This window comes from Bubalus bubalis, chromosome X (genome assembly GCF_019923935.1).
Source record: "Bubalus bubalis isolate 160015118507 breed Murrah chromosome X, NDDB_SH_1, whole genome shotgun sequence".
Lineage (NCBI taxonomy): Eukaryota > Metazoa > Chordata > Mammalia > Artiodactyla > Bovidae > Bubalus > Bubalus bubalis.
Window position 1 is genome coordinate 132,171,663 of NC_059181.1, and position 21,116 is coordinate 132,192,778.

A 21,116-nucleotide genomic window follows, 5' to 3' on the forward strand; every position below is an offset into this window, starting at 1 on the left:
TATTTTTTGGCATGGAAAGGTGTTCATAATACGTTAAGTATGAAAAGCAGATTATAGAACAGCATTCTATGATTCTATTATTAGAGAATAAAATATATGATATGCACAGAGGAAAAGTCTAGAAGGATAAAAATGTTGACAGTGGTTTTGTAGATGTGGTAGGATTACGGGTAACTTTAGTTAAAAATATTTTTTTGTGTTCTCTATTTTCTGATTTTTCTGCAACAATTGTATATTATTTGTGTAATAGTTAAAAAAAAAAACAACAACCATGTTGGGTTCTTAAAACTCACTACAATGAATACTTAATAAAAGTATCTTGGAGAAGGAAGAGAGAATGATTAAATAATGAAGGAGATAGGGTGGATTATATATGGTGACAGAGTTAAAAGCTGACTATCCTTCAGCTTAGTAGCCTAAGATGGGAATATGATCCAAGTCTATAAAATCATGAAGCTGACTAGGAGAACACAGATATATTTAAAAATCTCAGGCAACAGAATTGAGGGTTGACCCTTGAATATTGGGAAGTTAAATTTAGGACAAATAAAAGTAAGTCTGAGCTCTCACAGAAGGCAAAAGAAAAAAACAAGGAATTTGTTATACTAGGATACTAGGGGTGGGGCTTCCCAGGTGACGCTAGTGGTAAAGAATCTGCCTACTAATGCAGGAGACATAAGAGACGTGGATTCGATCCCTGGATTGGGAAGATCCTGGAGGAGGGCGTGGCAACTCACTCCAGTATTCTTGCCTGGAGAATCCCATGGACAGAGGGGCCTGGCAGGCTACAGTCCATAGGGTTGCAAAGAGTTGGACACAACTGAAACAACTTAGCCTGCACACATGCATACTATGGGTGATATAAATTTAAAATCTAAGTATATAGCTTCAAGGATGATTTCCCCAGTGGCTCAGGTGGTAAAGAATCTGCCTGCAATGTGGCAGATCTGGGTTCAGCTCCTGGGTTGGGAAGATCCCCTGGAGAAGGGAATGGCAACCCACTCCAGTATTCTTGCCTGGAGAATCCATGAACAGAGGAATTAAGACACGACTGAGTGACTAACCCTTTCACTTTCACTTCAAGAATGATTTAGATAAGTTAATGGAAGAAAGGTTCATTAAAGGTTGGTGATTGTTAAGCAAAAGGCAGGAATGTCTCAAGTCTATGAGATACTCAATATATTTCAAAGTGGCAGAATGTGGCACAGACTTGACCCCTAACCAGTGCAGGCCACAGTGCTAAAGCCATCCTCCTGGAGGCCCTTTGCTGGGCTAGGAGTTAACCCTTTAGTTGTTGGACTGTTGGGAGATTCCAAGAAGGAGATCATGGGCTGGGGTGTCCAGGAGGCAGAGGGTTCTGGGCAATAATTATTTATCAATCAGAAAAGAGGCATTCCAATATGTTCCTAATAGTTATGACTATCCCAATGCATATTGGCTAAAAATTAGTCCTGGGTGTGCCTATCTTCCCATATAGACTTCAGAGATGACGTCTGTCAGAGGTACAGTATATTGGGATGGATGGACCACACTGGGACAACAGTCTTAGGGATCTGTGAAGTTAAATGAAACCTTTAGATGACCAAGGAATTTTTCTTACCTCGTGGGCTATTCAGTGAAGCTTCTGAGGCTCTTCCACCGTCTCCACAGTGGCTCTGGTCAAAGGGCAGGCACTGATCACCAGTCCCTGCCACCACTTCAAAATTCTTGGACAAATCTTTTGTTTCCACAAGAGATTTCAGCTTGTAGACTTTTCGGGTATTGGTGTCTGATAGATAAAGTGATTCAGACATTGGGTCCATAGCCAGATAGTATTTGTGAGCAGGGCTTGTGCTAAGAGAAGAGAAAAAGAAAGTTATTTAAAGTAATTTATTCAGCCTACACTCCCTGGGCTCTGCCTTTTGTCACAAGTGGAAAATTCTCTTCAGAGGTGAAAGTATTAATGTATCTTCCTTATGTACTGAGGAGATGGACACCTCTTTGTTTTTCTAGTAATGGGTCTGGGATTTAAAAAAATTCAATGTGTACTGCTAACCTGTAATGATCTGATATCCCAGTACCATCCGTTTGAGGGTAGAGAAAGACGCAGAGGAGAGAAAATCCCAGGAGATCTGTTTTCTCATACATACCTTTTCTACTCCCCCCACCCAGTTCTCCAATTACCTACTAGATTACTGCCTGGAAATCTCAGTCACCCCAAACAGAAACTCCTCAGACAGTCACCTCAAAATCCCAAACCGAAGTTAGTTATTCTCTTCCTGAATTCCCCATCCTTCACAAACCTACTTCTTGTCTTCTGGGCTTCCTACCTCACTTGGGGTCCTACTGTCCTCCTGGGGTCCTGTTGGAAATTGAAAGGCATCCATAAAATGTGACGAGTGTGGCTTAGGTAGAGCTGTGCTGCAGATACATTGTGCCAAACTTCTCCTTTCCAAGCTTCCTTGTTTTTTACTTTTTTGTTTGTTTTTTAGCTGACTACCATATTTCTTGAATCCACATTTTCTTCTTTCAGGACATAATACAAGTGATTACATTTGACCTTTCTTTTGGTTGTAATCACAATCATCCATACCTCCTAAAGGTGACAAGTTGCCTTGACTGGATTTTGGTATTCCTGAAATTCTTCAATTATATATTTACATGGGATCTTGTATTATTTTTATCTGCATATGTGGCTGAGCCCATTCACTAGTTTTGATATTCCTAATTTCATTTTTCCTATCACTGCAGGAGTTTTGGTTTGGGGGACATTTTGCTTGAACTTAAGGGTCATGTACTGCTGACATCGTCTAAGCTCCAAACCTTGAGGTCTAACCCTTACTCTCCCCCTTTCTCTCCACATGTAATTGTGCCTGCAAATGAACTTTCAGAACTTTTCTTCTATCCCTCCTGCCATTACCTTAGTTTTAACCTTCATCATCTCTGGCCTGCAATATTTTCCATAGCCCTGCCCATAGGAGGTGTTCTTGAAACCTTAAATCCATTTTTCCCCATCTTGCCTCCAGAGTTAATCTGATCATTTGCTTCCCATCTTTAAAAACTCTACAGACTTTTAAATATTCCTTGGTATGGGGCACATGCCTTTCTTTACTAAGTAATTAATTCTTGTATGCCTTTTAAGGTTTTATACAGGCATTATCTTCTGAAGAAAGCTTTCTCTAAATCTCTAGGCTCAGTTATTTGCCTATGCTTACCTCTATTCTGGGTGATCACATGTCATATTAACTTAAAAAAATATATATTTGTATCCCCTAATAAACCATAAGAGGTTGGACAAGAGCTACCCTGTCTTATTTCTAGTGTGCTCACTGCACAGCACTCCGCCTCACACCTGATAGCCTAAATCAGAAACCGGCAGCCATTCTTTACTACTCCTTCTTTCCGCCATTCCCCATATCCAGTAAAACAACATAAAAAAAAAAAATTCTACCTCCTAAACTCTTCTCCAATCTGCCCACTTGTCTTTATCTCCACTGTCTGCAGTCCAAGGTTCTGCCATCTCTCACCTGCATTCCTTCCTTGGTACTATTTCTATGTTTGTATTTGTTCGTGGAGTCATTAAAAAATATTTCCTAAGCGCAAACAATGTGCCAAGGAACTGTGCTATGGTCGGGAGACCTACTTGTGTGCACAGCAAAGCCCTTTTCTTCATGAAACTTACAGTCTCGTGGGGGAGTCAGATCAGTAAATAGGCTATGACTTGTAAATAGGAGTGTTACAACAGAAGTAGAAAGGAGAGAAATGAGCAGATAGGAGGAACACGTTACCTAGCAGCACCCATGACATTGTATTAGCATTATTTTTTAAACTTATTAACTGAAGTTCATATTTTATTCAGATTTCCTTAGTTTTTACTTAATATCCTTTTTCTGTTTCAGGATTCCATCTAGGATACCAAATTATATTTAGCCTTCCAGTCTCCTTAGGCTCCGAAGGGCTGTGACAGTTTCTCAGGGTTTGCTGGGTTTTGATGACCTTAACAGTTTTAAGGAGTACTGGTCAGGAATTTTGTAGGATGCTCCTACTGGAATGTGTCTGATTTTTTTTCCTCACAGTTAGACAGGGAAGGAAGACCGCAGGGGTAAAGTGCCATTCTCATCAAATCAAATCAAGGGTACATAATATCAACATGCCTTATCACTGTTAATGTTGACCTTAATCACCTGACTGAGGTAGTGTTTGTCGGGTTTGTCCTCTGTAAGTTAACTCTTTCTGTCTTATTTTCCACACTGTATTCTCTGGAGGAAGTTACTCCGCCAAGACAACACTTAAAGAGCAGGAAGTGCACCTCCTTGAGGGTTGAGTATCTATATAAATTATTTGGAGTTCTTCTGCATGACAACTTTATGTTTTCTTCTCCATTTATTTATGAACTCAACCATTTTTTCATACCAATATGGACTCATGGATATTTGCTTTATATTTTGCATTAAATCCAATACTACTTTATTTTGTTGCTCAAATTGTTGCAGCTTTATCCACTGGGAGCTCTTTCTGTTGGCTTGTGTGCCCCTCATCAACCGCCATCAGTGTGGGTGTGCTTCGGTTGTTTTTTGAGCACGTCCTTACTTTCTGGAACTACACGATGCTCCAGGCTCATCTTGTATGATACCTGCCCTGGCACTAGAATGAATCATTTCTCCAAGTATTCCTAGTCCTTTTATTGAAAAATGGTATTAGAAACTGAGAATACTGGGTGTAAGCACTATTTTTTCCCCTCCACACCTGTCTCCAACTACTCTGTGAACTCTTTGCAGGCAGGAACCTTACCTTTCTACTTCAGTGCTAACAGAGGGTCTGACAGGGCTGATGTTCAGTAAGTGCTTAACTAAACTGTAGGACATGAATCTAACTAAGACATGGAAGAGTTCAGGCCTTGGCTACGTAACCAAGCAAAATGGACGGGAGAGGGTCATTAGACTAATTAAGATGCTCTTAAAGACTGGCATGTTCCTGATTGTATTTGTAATTGTCATTTGCCCTCTAAGCATATTTATGTTAATGATAGTAAGGCTGGCAAATATTGACTTGAGATCTAGTTTATAGTTTTAATTGGAAAAAAATCAAATCCAATTGGAATACTTGATTTTTTTCTACTTACCTTCATCAAATAAGAGAATCCGGTAGATTCCAGGGACATCTTCAACCCTGGAATTACTATGCCAGCTGCTGTAAATAAACTGTGAAGGGCCCGACAGATTCCAGTATTGCTTTGGCAGTCATACGAGACAAAGCATCTCTGTAGCAAAGACTGCTTAAATATGGGTTTGAGTAAAAGTTTTCACATATTTAGTTGTACTTTTTGCCTTCAGAATAAAAGTTTTCCAGTGCCCTTAGATTTTTCTAGAATAAAGAAGGGGTCACACCCCTCCTCAAAACAACCTTCAATACTTTGGTAGCCAGCTTGTGGAAGTGTCAACGGAACCAGATTAATCATGTTTTGTTTAGGAAAACTCCATAGGCTATTTTTCCAAGAGAATTGTTATTCGCACAAAAATACTTTGGAATGCATTACATTCATTTATTATTGAATATCCTCAAAGTGCCTGTGAGGGAACTTGGAATTATCATTCTTCTCAAATCTCAACTGAGGAAACCCAGGCACATAGAAAGCTCACCCAGGGTCACTAACAAGTCTGTGCTTGGACCAATACTAGATTAGATTCTATGTGACTGAGTGTGCAAAATAAATATCTTCAGAATACTCTTGTTCTGAAAGTGACAAAAAAAAAATTCAGTGTTACAATCTTCTTCCAACTATGTTGCTTTGTGAGGCTGTTCTCAAACTCTGTGCACTGGCCTTTAGAAAATGGAATAGCCCAAATGCACCAAATTCAAATTTGATTGCTATTTTCTTGACAGCCAACAGTCAGGAAGGTCTCCTATATTAAGAAGCAATTTCTTGCCATTACATGCCATTTCCCAAGTGCACTTCAGCTCTTTTGAGATTGGTTTCTTTCTACTTTGTGAAAACATGCCAAGCCTGAGAAAGAAAAACCACTGGAATACATTCCAATTTGTTCTAATCCCTTGTGTCTAAACACATATTGCGATTTGAGATGTGAAGATTGTAACTTTAGTGTTATTGTCATCTTCTGGTTAGTTTTCCTTGCAAGCAATGCCTGCATGGAGACTTAGCAAATATCACTTAGCAAATATCACTTCACTCATGCCGGTTAAAACCACATAGATTGTGAAATGGGCAATTAATGCTCATAATTAATACTGTGCAACATTTTACCAGCAAGCAATTTGATAACCAACTTAATTTGCTTAAGGAATCAGTCATGCCAAAGTAGCAAGGCTGATCTTGTGCACTGGCATTTGGGAAGCGCCTCTCCCAAGTGGACTCCAAATGACAAACCCCATCACTACCACTTTGATGACAATTGGCTTTCGAAAGTGAACAAATTCAATTTTCTCCTTTGCAATTTCAGGTAACTTAGAACAGTTTTGACAAGTGTAATGTGTTAACAAGTTGAATAGACATACTTATGACTAATTTCGGAGTTCTATGCCATTGTCAGTAAATGGTCAGTTTAAAGTTTATTATCTTTTTTTTGATGGGGTAAAACAGAAACCATGAGGTTGCATAAGAGGAACATGGAGAAATCTTATTCAAGAAGGTCATCATGGGCATTCTCTTAATACACTTGTCAACTAAATTCCTGGAAGTAGGAAGACTGCTGCGCCGTCTCTTTCTCTACTTGCAACTTGAAAGTGAAAGTGAGGTGAAAGTGTTAGTCGCTCAGTTGTGTCTGACTCTTTGTGATTCCATGGACTGTAGCCTGCAGGACTCCTCTATCCATGGGACTCCCAGGCAATAATACTGGAGTAGGTTGCCATGCCCTCCTCCAGGGGGTCTTCCTGATCCAGGGATCAAACCCACATCTCTTGTCTCCGACATTGGCAAGAGGATTCTTTACCATCTGAGCCACCAGGGGAGTCCACAAAATCAAATCTATTTGAACTTACAGACTCATCTGTGATATCACCTCAGAAAACACCATGAGGCTGGAGGCTGTGCTTTCCCGGGAAGTACTGAACTGCCAACTTTCTCTTATCGTGTTTTCTTTTTGGTACATTCTGATCCTCCAGCAAATTCCACTTAGTGGAGCTCTCCTTCTGGAAAACACTTACCTGAGTTATAACTCCTAAGTTAACATTTACATTATTCCTTTAACCTTATTTAAGAAGTAATGTTTCCCTATTAGCATATTATTAGGAGGTGATGTCTTAGGCAGGAAGGGGCATTAGGCACCCACCCATGTGATTTGCTTACCTATGTCTGGTATCTCTGTTTCTAGGGTGCACAAGGTATCCACGAATAGCAAGTAAAAGCAAACAGAGAGTCGTCAGTATCATCCAACAAGCCAAACTGAACCAGACACACCTCTTCCTAACTCAGCTTGTGGTCAGTAGAGGGACTCCATAGGGATCACTCAGTCAGATGGGTACGCCAAAGTGGACCCAATCCCTCCTGGCTGCTTATCCTAAGATGGCGCCAAGATGACTGAACATCCAGCTTGGTGCCTGGGCTAAAGCTCTAAGGTAGTTTTTTGCAAAAAGTTCTCTCTGGACTGTTTTCATTGGAAGCAGCTGAGCTCTTGCCACATGTGCAGTTTCCTGGGGGCTCTCCCCAGTCATGCCAAATCAGAATCTGGAAGTGGGAGTGGGGCCCAAGAATTCCATTTTCAACAAACTTAGTTGGTGATTCTGAGGCAGAATAAGGCTTAAGAACCCCTGGGCTAAGTTTTGAAGAAGCACCCACTGCAAAGGGTCTGATCATGCAAGTCTCTAACTTGAAAGCCACTTTATCAAAATCCAAGCTCTTTCATTATCCAGTCTATGTACAAGAGACATCCCCAACCCAAGCTTAAGCCACTTAGATGATTGTAGAGGTGAGACAGGGACATCACTTGTGCACATTAGCACAAGTATTTAGCAATATTAAACAATTTAACAAATTGAAAGTATAAAACTTTTTTATTCAACCATGATAGAATGTACCTGGCATCAAAACTGCTGCATCAAGAAAGTCTCAATAAAACATCGTTTACATCAAACTATGAGGGCCTTGTATTGGCCAGCTACTCATGCTCTGAGGGAGCAACCGGGGTGGGTAAAACAGAACTGTCATGTCAGAAACAGCAGAACACTTCGGGGGTCCCTGATCTGTAAGCAGCTTGGCACAGGGCACTGCCTAGGGTATCTTATTCTGGGACGGGGTATGGGTCTTCTCGCCCAGGGAGCACAGTCTGTGTATAGGCCTGACCTTGGGTCCAATCTGCCCAGAATTAAAAGGTTATAATCATCTGTGAAATATAGTCATTGCAGTTTTAAAATCCTTTTAAACCTGGCCCTTTTGAAAATCATGAAGATAACAAATCTTTTTATCTAAACTAGAAAATGTTCTTATTAGTTGGAACATCAGGAAAGAAAAAAAGATACAAAATGATACAAAATGATTTCCTTTGAAGCCATCTGCAACTACTGATTTAACTCTTGTTGAAGAGAGTCCTTTTGGGATTTGACTAGGTGGGCCACAGTGACAATCCACTGACTTTTCCATTTTACGTGTTAGTCACTCCAGCCGTGTCTGACTCTTTGTGACCCAATGGACTGTAGCCCACTAGGCTCCTCTGTCCATGGAATTCTCCAGGCAAGAATACTGGAGTGAGCTGCCATGCCCTCCTCCAGGGGATCTTCCCAACCCAGGGATCGAACCTGGTTCTCCTGCATTGTAGGCAGACTTTTTACCAACTGAGCCACCAGGGAAGCCCCTTCTATTTCATGGGGCCACCTCTAAAGCGTGGGTATCCCCAGGGTTGACACAAAAGGTCAAAAGGTAAGGGTGAGGTGATGTGATTACAAATCTGGCCTCAGGCGTTTGAACCTCTTTCAGTTTCTTTGTCTCTAGACACTTGCTTATTTTTGTGGCCTCTGAACTATAGGGTGAAGCGCTTAAGGCTGGCTCTAATCACCGTTACATGGTTGATCTTCTTGAAGGAAGTTGAGTTGTGAACATTAAAGCATGGATTCATCTGCCACAGACTCTCACGGCACAGAACCATGTGTGTGGCTCCAAAAGGTTTTGAAATTCTTAGGTGATGGCAAGGAGTGGGGAGAGGGGGTGGTTTGATTTTCTTGTGGTCGCTTCAGATCGTGCCAATAATGTCACCGTGAATTTGGGAAGATGTCCCATATTATGCAGAGCAGCTTCTCTCATTAACATCTCAGAGGGAGGAAGAGAAAATGACGGAATTTATTTCCAGTGTGTGACCTTGTTCTGTCTCAGAATTACTTTTAGTTAAAGATTTAGGATTGAGCCACCACCAAAGTTGGTTTGCTGTCTAGCTGGCAATGGACTGCACGCTGAGGTGTCACTGTGTGAGTGCCTCACAGGCACTGGGCCCGTCAGCGGGCATCACCACCCGGCAACTGACTGACTTGAAGTTTGCCGTGAGTTTGGAGGAGAAAGGTATGGAAGGGCAAATCTTTTCAGAGCAAGAAATTCTCCTGATGGTAGGATCTTTAAGTCGATCTTTGATTTTGTTCAGGACCTGCAAGATTAAAAGGGCTATTCTTTTTTAATTAAAAACTTTTTACTGAGTTATAATTCACATACCACAAAATTTCACCCTTCGAGAAAGTGCAATTCAGCAGTTTCCAGTAGACTCATAGAGTTGTACAACCCTGGCCATTGTCCGATTCCAGAACATTTGAATCATCTTATGAAGAAACCCTGTACCCATTAGCAGTCAGTTCCCATTTCCCCCATTTCTCCAGCCCCAGGCAACCGTTCATCTGCTTTCTGTCTCTATGAATTTGTTTATTCTTGACATTTCTTATACACGGAATTAGATAATATGTGGTATTTTGTGCCTGGCTTCTTTCATTTAGCATCATGTATGACCCATTCTTTGTACATTTTGGTAAGGATGTATGACCCATTCTTTAGTACATTTCATGGATGGAGAAAAAGGGGTAAGCCAGCTTTGGAGTTTCTGGCTCATGACCAGACATCACGAGAGTTTGCTTGGCCTGCTCTGTGCTGGTTGCAGCACTTTGCTTGTTCTTCATGCTGTCCTTAGCTTCTTCCCTTATCCTTAGTCAGAAAACATCTGATATCAAAGAACGGACTTCCCTGTGTGTTCATCTTCTCATGGGAGTTTGCCTTTGAAGACTGAGTTCCCACTCCTGCCACTTCTTAGAGCTTCCAACATCAGGAAACTCTCAGTTAAGTCTATCCTTCTCATTCTCTGTCCCTTGGCCTTATCACAACTTTCCTGTGTTGTGTTTAGGGCCCTGCTTTCAGCTAGCCATTCGCTTGAAAATCAATCTGACAAACGAATCCATGCTTGGTGATTAATGATGATTTTAGCTTGATGAGTTTTTCCAACACAGGTTCTCGTGTTGGGAACTCTTGGAAAGCCAATGTCTCAACTCAGAGGAATGCATTTCTTAGGGTGGCAATTTGGACCCCTTGGAAGGTCAGCAAAGATGTTCTGGGTGTGAGATAAATGGAGCTTTTGGGTGACAATGCTAATACATGCGACTAAACTGGAAAGCTAACCACCTATTTCATCTGTATGTAGTCTGTTTCTCTGTTTGGAACTCCAGTGTTGCTGACGAGAGGAAGGTTCTTGGTCATTTTTCAGATATTTTCAGAGCCCTTAAAGTCTGTGTTCCATTTGTTCCTTCAGCAGAGCTCTCTACAACTTCTACTGTCCTTCATCATGCTAACTGCCCCTAAATGGGTGCTATTCAAGTTCTACCCAATCTCCAGTAAAAGACAGGAGTTGAGTACTAAGAACAATGTAGGAAATATTAACTAGTCACATGAAAGAAACAGTAAAATCTCAAGAGAAAATTTTCATGTCACATTGACATTTGTCAAGTCCAAATTACTCAAGGAACCAAGAAGCATTTGGTAGGCTCTTTTTTTCCCCCTTTTTTTCATTTTTAAGGGAAGGACAAAACAAATATCTGGAGAATCAGGGCATCTTGAACAATACAGCATGAGGTTTTTACAAAGAATAAATCATTTCCAGTTATGCTTAATAGATTTGTGAAATTAGAAGATGAGAGGGGAGCAAGAGGATACTCATATTTAAATTCTTACAAAGCACTTCATATGGTGTCTCCTGTTTTTATTTATATAATTACCCATCTGAGTTTTAGAAAACTGAAAAATGACTCTGAGGTCATAATCAAAGGAAGATGAAACAGTCATAATTGATGAGAAACAATTGATGGATTTGGGGATGCTGAGAATGAAGAAGAGAAAGTTCAGGGTACCTATGATAATCTAAACACTTGTGAAAGCTTCTCAGGTAAATGATGGAAGTGGCTTCTGTGCTTTAGATGTAAACATTTGCCACTACTGAGTGGATGTTTCATGAAGGCAGATTTTTGCTCAATATAAGGAAGAATTTTCAACAGAGCATTCCAAAGATGCAGTGGGTCATTGGGTGAGATAAGTAAGTTTTCTGTGATTGAGAGGGATAAACAAAGTAAAGATGATCAACCGTCAGGGATGCAGTGCACACTACGTTTTACCAGACACCTCTATGGACTCTTCTATCACTAAGCTCATAAATCTGTGATATCACTTTTTAGTTACTGAAATATGTGTGTGTGTGTATGTGTGTTTAAAATTTTAACATGAGAAGCAAAGCACTAGGGATATCTAAACCTAAGCTATCTCATAAATCTATCTTAAAAAAAAAACTTCACAGAATGTATTTTTGAGACTCCCTCAGGTTTAATTGCATGATCTTATAAGCTTCCCTTCTTTATTATTGTATCTTAATTTCCCACTGGAAGGAAGCACTAAGATGTATATGTGCAGATGAAATCTGCAGTAAACAGGCAAAGGGTTACTGTATGCTTAAATAACAAGAAATAACCTTGTTGATCTTGGCATGTTGCTAATAATAATGACATAACTGACTTTTTTGTACCCTCCCCATTCAGCCAATGGGGGATCAGCTAGAGGAAATAAATGATCATCCACCAATGAAAATGAAATTATTTTTGAGGTCAGATGAAAGAAACTCAATTGAGGACAGTTTGGATCAGTGGAGCTGAGAGGAAAAATCTATAGTCTGCCAGTCTTTGAAATGTCAAGGGGCATCTAGAATTGTTCAATGTGGCCCAAAATGGAACAAGAAGATGAAAGCGAAGGAAATATAGAAGGGCACCCAGTAGGGGCAAGCTTTATGTCCTCTCAAGATGTCATCAAACACTGGGCGGATAACTACACATTTGTGGATCTTAAAACAGGTTAAACTGTATAAAACATGTAAGAGGATGCTCAAATACTAAATTGACAATTTTATAGATACAAAAGTAGAAAACAGAGTAGTTAAATTATATAATGGATAACCTGACAGAGAGTGAAGATCTAGAATGTTCTCTGTTTTTTTCTGTAATAACTTATTGACAATATTGCTCTTCCACTCAGTTTTAAATGCAACCAATTAACATAATGACTATATATAGTCTGTGTTTCCAAGGAAACAGATGACTCAACCAAATAAAATGACTAATATGTGCAGGGCGGGGGGGGGGGTGATTAAATTAACTGATTTTAACATCAACCAAAAATTGGTACAAAATTAACTCTCTCTATATATAAAGTAGAATTCAACGAACATTATGGTTATTAAGCTAGCAAAACCACCTTGTGTCAACTTATTTCTCCCAAGAAAGTTTAAACTTGGAAAAGTTATAAAGCAAATATATAAATTCACCAATCATATGTGAAAGATGCAAAGTGTACAGAATAGACTACTGATTAGGATACTTTTTTTTTAAGTGAATCTAATAAGGACTATACTAGTTTCTGATTAAACATGACAGATAATGTTTGCTGTCATAGACTGGGTTGATGGTTTTGACTATCATCAAATAGGGAGTTACCTGTTAATTACATCTAAATGATCATGTCTATATATTTATATTCCATCAGGTTATTTCTCTGATGGCCATTCACAAAAGTGTTGGGAGTAGAGAAGGAAGAATAAGTTTTTCTCCTTGAAAGAAATGCAGGGAATCTTAACCATGAGTCTATGAAAGGGCTTCATCCACAGGGATAAGTTGCTAGGGTGGGAGGTGGGGAGTGGAGATACGGGGAGAGAACGAAAATATGTAACGGCTGAGTTTTGTGTGAATGTGTTTATTTCTGGGGGAGAAGGCTCATAACATTCAACAGATTCTCAAAAAGTTCTGAGAACTTAAAGAAAAATGTTAGGAAGAACTTCTGTCAGCTCAGAAGAGCCAGCTAGGCAGACTCACGCTAAGTGAAAGCCTGGGTGTGTGAGCTCGTGGTGTGTGCTCGCTTGTGCCTTTGAAGAGCTGTGGCAGTGATAGGGATTGGAAACTACTTCACTCTGTCCAAAACAAATTTTTCCTTATACTGAGAAAATCACTTTGCAATTAGGGTTTTCTTTAAAGTAATATTTTTGGTTTTTATAGATAATCCTATGGGTTTTTTCCTCTGAGAAGGCAGCTATTGATATATAGGAGCTAGTTACATAGGTTTTATAGGGTTGGCTATATGGGGTCAGCCAGACAAGGTCTCTATGCAAGGGCCAATATCTGCATGCCTGGAAACATTCAGATGGTGAACGAATTGTTCAGTGCTCCACCTATGTTTGGCACCATGTAGACAGAGCATCCCTAGGATTTTGAAGACAATGTAGAATGTTGTATAAAACATTTCCAAATCCAGGCTACAATCATCATGGCCTTCTTCATTGATTTTCCAGTAAGTAGGTGCCCAAAGGGATACACTGCTTGTAATGACAAATCCCTTGAGGTATGACATCCCAAGGTACACGAACATTTGATTAGGGCAGGGTGCTATGAATTAGTACCTCTTTAGACTCTGTAGATGTGCTTTATCTTTATAAAATCTTAATTTTACAGTCTATTTTTTTTATCAGTCAAGGGATTTAACAGCTTTTTTCTCTATGACAGCGTTTGCAATTATAATTAAGAAACGTATTAAAACTGGAGTGAATTAATGTGAAAAATGGATGGGGGTTTGGGACTAGAAGAGTTCTCTAACTAGGTATGAAAGATTCAGTCTGAGAAAAGGGAGGTAGATTCCAAAGGAAAGCATGAGAATTGGAAAACTTTTGAGGAATGTCCTTATGTATTCAAATTTCCACGTTTATGTGATCATAAATGTTAAACGAAAATGACCCAAGACTTTTCATGTGATTTGACTGGTCCTGACTGTGCATACATGTTGCTCCATCATTGTCTCTATTCTCCCAGTCACTGTTCTTGGTCACTACTTTTCAGGTCAATGAGGTGATGCCCGAGGCAAGAACTGTTTTATGGAAGAGTTTATAGGGTGGCATCAACCACCCTATAAACATAGGGAACATAGGGAAATTTTTCTGGAACATAGGGAAATTTTCAGCCTCATGTCCTGAAGGCATGTGTCAGGGATAAAACTGTCACAACCAATTAGGAGAAGGCTCTATTAGTTTACCCAGGAGAGGGGAAACAGATCTGTCTATCCCTCTTGGGATGGGAGAGGATGTCTTCCTTTTCTAGGACTCCAGGGGACATATATTTGTGCCTTATATCCTTAGAAACCTGAATATTCATTGGAAGGACTGATGCTGAAGCTGACGTTCCAATACTTTGGCCACCTGATGTGAAGAGCCGACTCATTTGAAAAGACCCTGATGCTGGGAAAGATTGAAGGCAGGAGGAGAAGGGAAAGACAGGATGAGATGGTTAGATGGCATCACTGACTCAGTGGACATGAGTTAAGCAAACTCCGGGAGATGGTGAAAATCTTGCCATAGAAAGCTTGTCATGCTGCAGTCTATGGGGTCGCAAAGAGTCAGACACAACTGAGCAACTGAACAACAACAATAATCCTTAGAAAGGGAGAAATAAAGATGATTAAGTCAAAGTCTCTTTAGTTGTTATTTCTGTGTAACTCCAAAATATGAACGACAGTGCCAAAAAGTATGAATTCCTTTCAAATGGTGTCAAAATACTTCGTCCTCTCAAGAATATTCCTAAAACAGAGTGAGAAAGTCTAAAGATGAATGCTTTAATCATTTTTTCCAATGGATCAGAGCTTTTAAGGATGAAAAAACTAATCCTTCTTCAACTGTCATGTAAACACAGGCGGCCATTTTCCTTTTGATGAACAGACCACTTCAAAAGACTGGACCTGGAGAACTTAGAAAATGTAGTTTTTGGCTCTGACAACACTTCTACCTGCTAGAAACAATACTATGTATTTTTGATCAGTCTTTGTCGTGGGCAGAGCAGGGGCTGAGTGACTTACCTGAGCACGTGACAGAATGGAGCTCCACATCAGTGTCAGGAATGCACTCAGGGAAGGCCACACATACAGGCATGTCAACGCTTCCTGGTTCTCCAAAGCAGTGCTCAAAGGTTTCTTCAAGTGGGAGTAGACATGGTGACCTATGTCTTTGGCCCTATTCCTGCATCTCAGCTTGGTACTACAATATGGCAACTGCATTTTCTGTTCCTTCATGCAATGCCTTGTCTGTTCCTGTTATCTCATTCTTGTTTTTACCTTATCCGCTAAGCAAACACAGAGATTAGAGGAGACTTACCTTAATTCCAAAATACTAACGGAGTTTCCCGAGGGAAATATTCGCCTTACAAAATTGAAGTCACCAACATACACACTACCATCAGGGCCAGAAGCTAAGGCAACGGGAGCGAAGAGTTTGTTGTTGTGGGCGGGGCCATTGCAGTTGGTGCAGGCTACGCTCCGTTGGTGTCCATTACCCATTATGGTTGCTATGACTGGAGGCTGCTGGGAAATGAACATATTTTCTCCATTCCCTTTATGTATGATTCCTAGATCCAAGGGGGAAAAAAAAGAATTAAAAAATAACCACACCATATTCTCAGCAATATTTTAAATTCTCTCTCATTGTTCAAAGCAGGAAGGAGCGTTGGCTTGCTATAAAAGAACTTGAGAGTGAAGCACATCACCCCAGCTTCTATTTAACTGCACAGCTACAACAAATGGCAGCATAACAGTTGCCTCAGTTTGTCCATCTATGAAATGGGATAATATACCCAGTCCCTTTAATGTTGATTCTAAATGCCGAAATAAAGTGTTTAATGACAAACTTTTAATGATTTCCTGTTCACTTTGGGCTCTGTGAATCATTCGTGGCTGGTTTTCAATCTCTGACTGACTTTCTTCTGATGCCTGGTGCACATCTGTCTGACTTCAAACCACCTGCTCTATACAACTATGAAAAGGGAGGATCAGTCAATTTTAATATTAACCTAGCAAAACACAATCAGAAAGGTAATCTACTTTGGTAAAAAGAAATCATACTACTAGAATGCACTTCAAAGATAAGAGAAAAGAACTTGAATGTTCCACTCTTTTGGACCATATCTCACTATCATCAGTGCAGGAAATAAAAGATACTGACTTATGAAACTGCTGGAAACTACTCTGCAGTCATTTTCTCTGGGAAATCCCATCCATTCTCATGACTTAACTCCCACCTCTCTACGTTGAAACTTTTCTCCTGTCCAGAGTTCTCACCTGACATGCAATTTCCTACTACATTTCTTTACTTGGCTGTCCCACTGGTACCCCAAACTCAACAAGTTTAAGACTGAACTCAGTAGGCAAAACACTCTCTGACATAAATCACAGCAAGATCCTCTATGACCCACCTCCCGGAGTAATGGAAATGAAAGCAAAAATAAACAAATGGGACCTAATTAAACTTAAAAACTCTGGCACAATGAAGGAAACTATAAACAAGGTGAAAAGACAGCCTTCAGAGTGGGAGAAAATAATAGTAAAGGAAGCAACTGACAAATAATCTCAAAAATATACAAGCAGCTCCTGCAGCTCAATACCAGAAAAATAAATGACCCAATCAAAAAATGGGCCGATATTTGGCAAAACTAATACAGTTATGTAAAGTTTAAAAATAAAATTAAAAAAAAAAAAGGGCCAAAGAACTAAACAGACATTTATCCAAAGAAGACATACAGATGGCTAACAAACACATGAAAAAGTGCTCAACATCACTCATTATCAGAGAAATGCAAATCAAAACCACAATGAGGTACCATCTCATGCTGGTCAGAATGGCTGCAATCCAAAAGTCTACAAACAATAAATGCTGGAGAGAGTGTGGAGAAAAGGGAACCCTCTTACACTGTTGGTGGGAATGCAAACTAGTACAGCCACTATGGAGAATAGTGTGGAGATTCCTTAAAAAACTGGAAATAGATCTGCTATACGACCCAGCAATCCCACTGCTGGGCATACACACTGAGGAAACCAGAATTGAAAGAGACATGTGTACCCCAATTTCATCACAGCACTGTTTACAATAGCCAGGACATGGAAGCAACCTAGATGTCCTGGATAAGAAACCTGGATAAGAAAGCTGTGGTACATATACACAATGGAATATTACTCAGCTATTAAGAAGAATGCATTTGAATCAGTTCTAATGAGGTGGATGAAACTGGAGCCTATTATACAGAATGAAGTAAGTCAGAAGGAAGAACACTAGTACAGTATATTAATGCATATATATGGAATTTAGAAAGATGGTAATGATGACCCTATATGCAAGATAACAAAAGAGACACAGATATAAAGAACAGACTTTTGGACTCTGTGGGAGAAGGCAAGGGTGGGATGATTTGAGAGAATAGCATTGAAACATGTATATTACCATATGCGAAATAGATGACCAGTCTAAATTCAATGCGTGAAACAGCCAGTGCACTGGGAGAACCCAGAGGGATGGGATGGGGAGGGAGGTGGGTGGGGGTTTGGGATGGGGGACACATGTATACCTGTGGCTGATTCATGTCAATGTATTGGCAAAAAACCACCACAATATTGTAAAGTAATTAGCCTCCAATTAAATAAAGTAATTTAAAAAAACAGAAGAGAAAGAAAAAAAGACTGAACTCATTATTTTTCTGTACTGCTCCACCCCCCAAACGATGCTCTTTCTCCTATGTTCTCTGCTGATCTTCTGAGTGGTATCACCAGGCATGTATTTACTCAAGTTGGGAATGTGGGCACCACTGTGGCTCTTCTTTTCCTCATTCTTTAGCCCTAATTAATTACTAAACCCCCACTATCTCCTCAAATATATTGAACCAGTTCCATGGTCTCTGTTCTTACTACTGCTGCTTTAGTTCAGTTTTTCTTAACTTCTTAGTTTCTTGGTTTCTGTGTATACCCATCTCCAAACTATTGTCCATATTTCTGCCGTAAAGGTTATTTCATGTTGATATATGGCAAAAACCAACACAATATTGCAAAGCAATTATCCTCCAATTAAAAATAAAAAAAAGATTATTTCAATATGTAGATTAAAACCTTTCAGTAGTTCCATATCCTCTATGGCAGCAGTCTCCAACCTTTTTGGCACCAGGGACCGGTTTCATGGAAGACAAATTTTCCATGGATGGGGGCGAGAATGGGGGGTGGTTTCGGGACGATTCAAGCGCATTACATTTATTGAGTTTGTTGAGCAGGAGGCAGAGCTCAGACGTAATGTGAGAGATGGGGAGCTTCACTCCGTACAGGAGAAACTTTATTCGCTTGCCTGCTGCTCACCTCCTGCCGTGCGGCTCAGTTCCTAACAGGCCACACACTGGTACTGATCTGTGGCCCAGGGGTTGGGAACCCCTGCTTTATGGGATAAAGGGCTCATTTCTTATGATTAAGCCATACAAAGTCCTTCATGATTTGGCTCTTGTCTCCTTCTTCAGTCTCCCCTCTCATATCCTCTCATTTTTATCCCGAGTTTCAGCTACAGCAAACTATGTACAAGTATTTTCACATGCTTCTGTTCTTCTCTGCTTTTGTGTTTTGCTGGTCCCTCCATCCTGAATGCCCTCCTCATTTTGTTTGCTTGGGAAACTCTAATCTATCCTCCAAAGCTCAGCCCAGTTCTCCTTGGATGCTCTGTCCAGGCAGAATTTATTATTCCCTCCTCTGTGAGTGTGCACAGTTTCTTTTCCATAGCTCTACTATGACACTTGCCACATGTAAGATACAGTTTTCATGACTTCTCTATCTTCCCCATCACAACATGAACTCCTTCCTCTGTCTTACTCTTTTCTGCATTTCAGTGCCAATCCCTGTGGCCAAGTCATTAGAAGTGCTCAGTAAATGTTGGAAACAGGCTTTGAGTCTCTTGTAGTTTCCTTGTCCAAATCCCAGTGATTTTGAGAACCTGCTGAGCCTGGGCAGAAAACCCAAGGAACAAGTACTGCTGTGCTAAACAGCTCAAGTCTGCCCAGAATGAGCCAGGGCAGGTAAAAAAAAATTCATGTGGTGAGAAGACATGCCAGTGTGTCAGGCTGTAGCAGCTGACAGCAAATGAATGAATGCAGCTATCCTGTCCAGTCTTATTTTTTCTCCTATGACTCCTGCTATCTATCTCCTTGGACTGCCTGTTATTCTCCCTAAACATTTCCTGAAATGTCTCCCTTGGTTTTCTTCCAACTTTTGGTCCCACAGTCCTACAATAGAAACCACTGATCACTCTGAAATAGGAATGTCACTGGCAAAAATTAAGAGGGTAAAACTTGCACAAAGCCATGGCACCAAATATGAACCTGGAAACAGAAATGCCATACTTATATAGGCTTTAGATTTCAAATCTCAAGTAATTTTACTTTCTCTCCCAAGGTGATTTCTGGCTTTTTTTTTTTTTTCCAACATATCTGCAGGAGCAGCTATGAGCTTATGCCCCAACAAATTGCTCTTTTATTGCAGAACCATGAGATAGATATCTTGAGGCTCACTACTTTCTTATTAATTTTATTAATAACTTTATTAGGCACTGAAGAAATGTCTCAAGATTTAGAATAGTTAATTAAGTTAGATTAATAGGATAGAATTTCATTTCCCCCAAAACACTTAATTGCAGTGTGATCAATATCACAATTTAAATGAATTGGGAGAAAGTGAATGAGAACTGGCATGATAGTTGCACAACATCATTGAAAAGAAATCTCCTGATAATCGCTCACTGAATATCCTACCAATGAGACTATGATATGTTCTTCAATAAATGAGGAAACCAACTGTTTAGCATGTCAGTATTTCAGCAATGCACTACAGGGTATATCATTCAAAAATATTTCCAATTATTGGCTTGGAAATACCAGATTTGCTATTAACATCTATTTTCACAGATAGATATTCATTTTTTATATCAATATAATGATATAGTTAACAATTACCTTCAAAATGACATGCTATTACCAGGCTCCTGGCAATTTAAAAACTGAAGATGGCTATTCTAAACCATTCTTCTAAGCCTGCAATTCGAAAACTCCTCTTTTCTATTAGAAAGCCCAGTACTCCATCAAATAAGAAGAATGATTAAAGGAAATAAAACATAAGGCAATGTACTTTCTGATTACATCTCAACAATTGATGTCTTGCTTTCATGCAAGGTACTAAAGTGCCCGTGTACCGAAATTACCATTCCTGTTTAAAGCTGAAGCAATCAAAACAAAAATGGGCAAACCCCTTTTGTATTGCCCTGGAAAAATAGATCATTTTGAAGGGTGTTTTTGTTGTTTCAAGAATCTGTTTAACCTTCCATTACATAGAACCGGGGCATACCATCTAGCAACAATGATTTAACACCAATTCTTCTGCAAAAGGTTGCTTTGAAAATATTTTGTTTATGTTCCTGGAAATCTTGATCAATTACTGCTGCCTCCTTTCCAGTTTATTCTGCCACACATGCTCATTTTGAAAACAGAATCAAATGATCCAGAGACTACACACATTATTTATAGGAAGGCCAACTTCCTGCTAAGGATTGGGTGTTTTGTTTACAGTTAAGAAAGAAACCCCACTGGCTGGGGGCCTACGGCATATTTTCTCCCTCAAGTTTTCCTTTTCTCTGCCAAAAAGTCAAGTCTGTTGTATAATAATTTAAGCATACTTCTAAACACACGACTCATATCCTCCTGTTACCTTGCTCAGAACTTCTTTTGAAGCTTATAAATAAGTTTGAAATACAATTCCCCTTGGAAGCCAGTGGGTGGTGCTTTATACTGATTTCAAAGAAGAA

General features: G+C 39.8%; 1 protein-coding gene across 9 annotated transcripts in view; it reads right to left on the bottom strand.

Annotated features, from left to right (window-relative positions):
* The window catches only part of TENM1 (teneurin transmembrane protein 1), a 918,261-nt gene that overhangs the window by 107,451 nt on the left and 789,694 nt on the right, over positions 1 to 21,116 (bottom strand). For 8 of the 9 annotated variants that reach the window (XM_044937195.2, XM_006065013.4, XM_044937193.2 and 5 more), the window contains 3 exons: positions 15,621 to 15,870; positions 7,283 to 7,303; positions 1,601 to 1,833 (listed from right to left, as the gene is read on the bottom strand). In XM_044937195.2, the coding sequence (XP_044793130.2) occupies positions 1,601 to 1,833; positions 7,283 to 7,303; positions 15,621 to 15,870 (504 nt within the window). The remainder of the gene's footprint in view (positions 1 to 1,600; positions 1,834 to 7,282; positions 7,304 to 15,620; positions 15,871 to 21,116) is intronic. The other variant, XM_044937198.2, reaches the window with a different exon arrangement.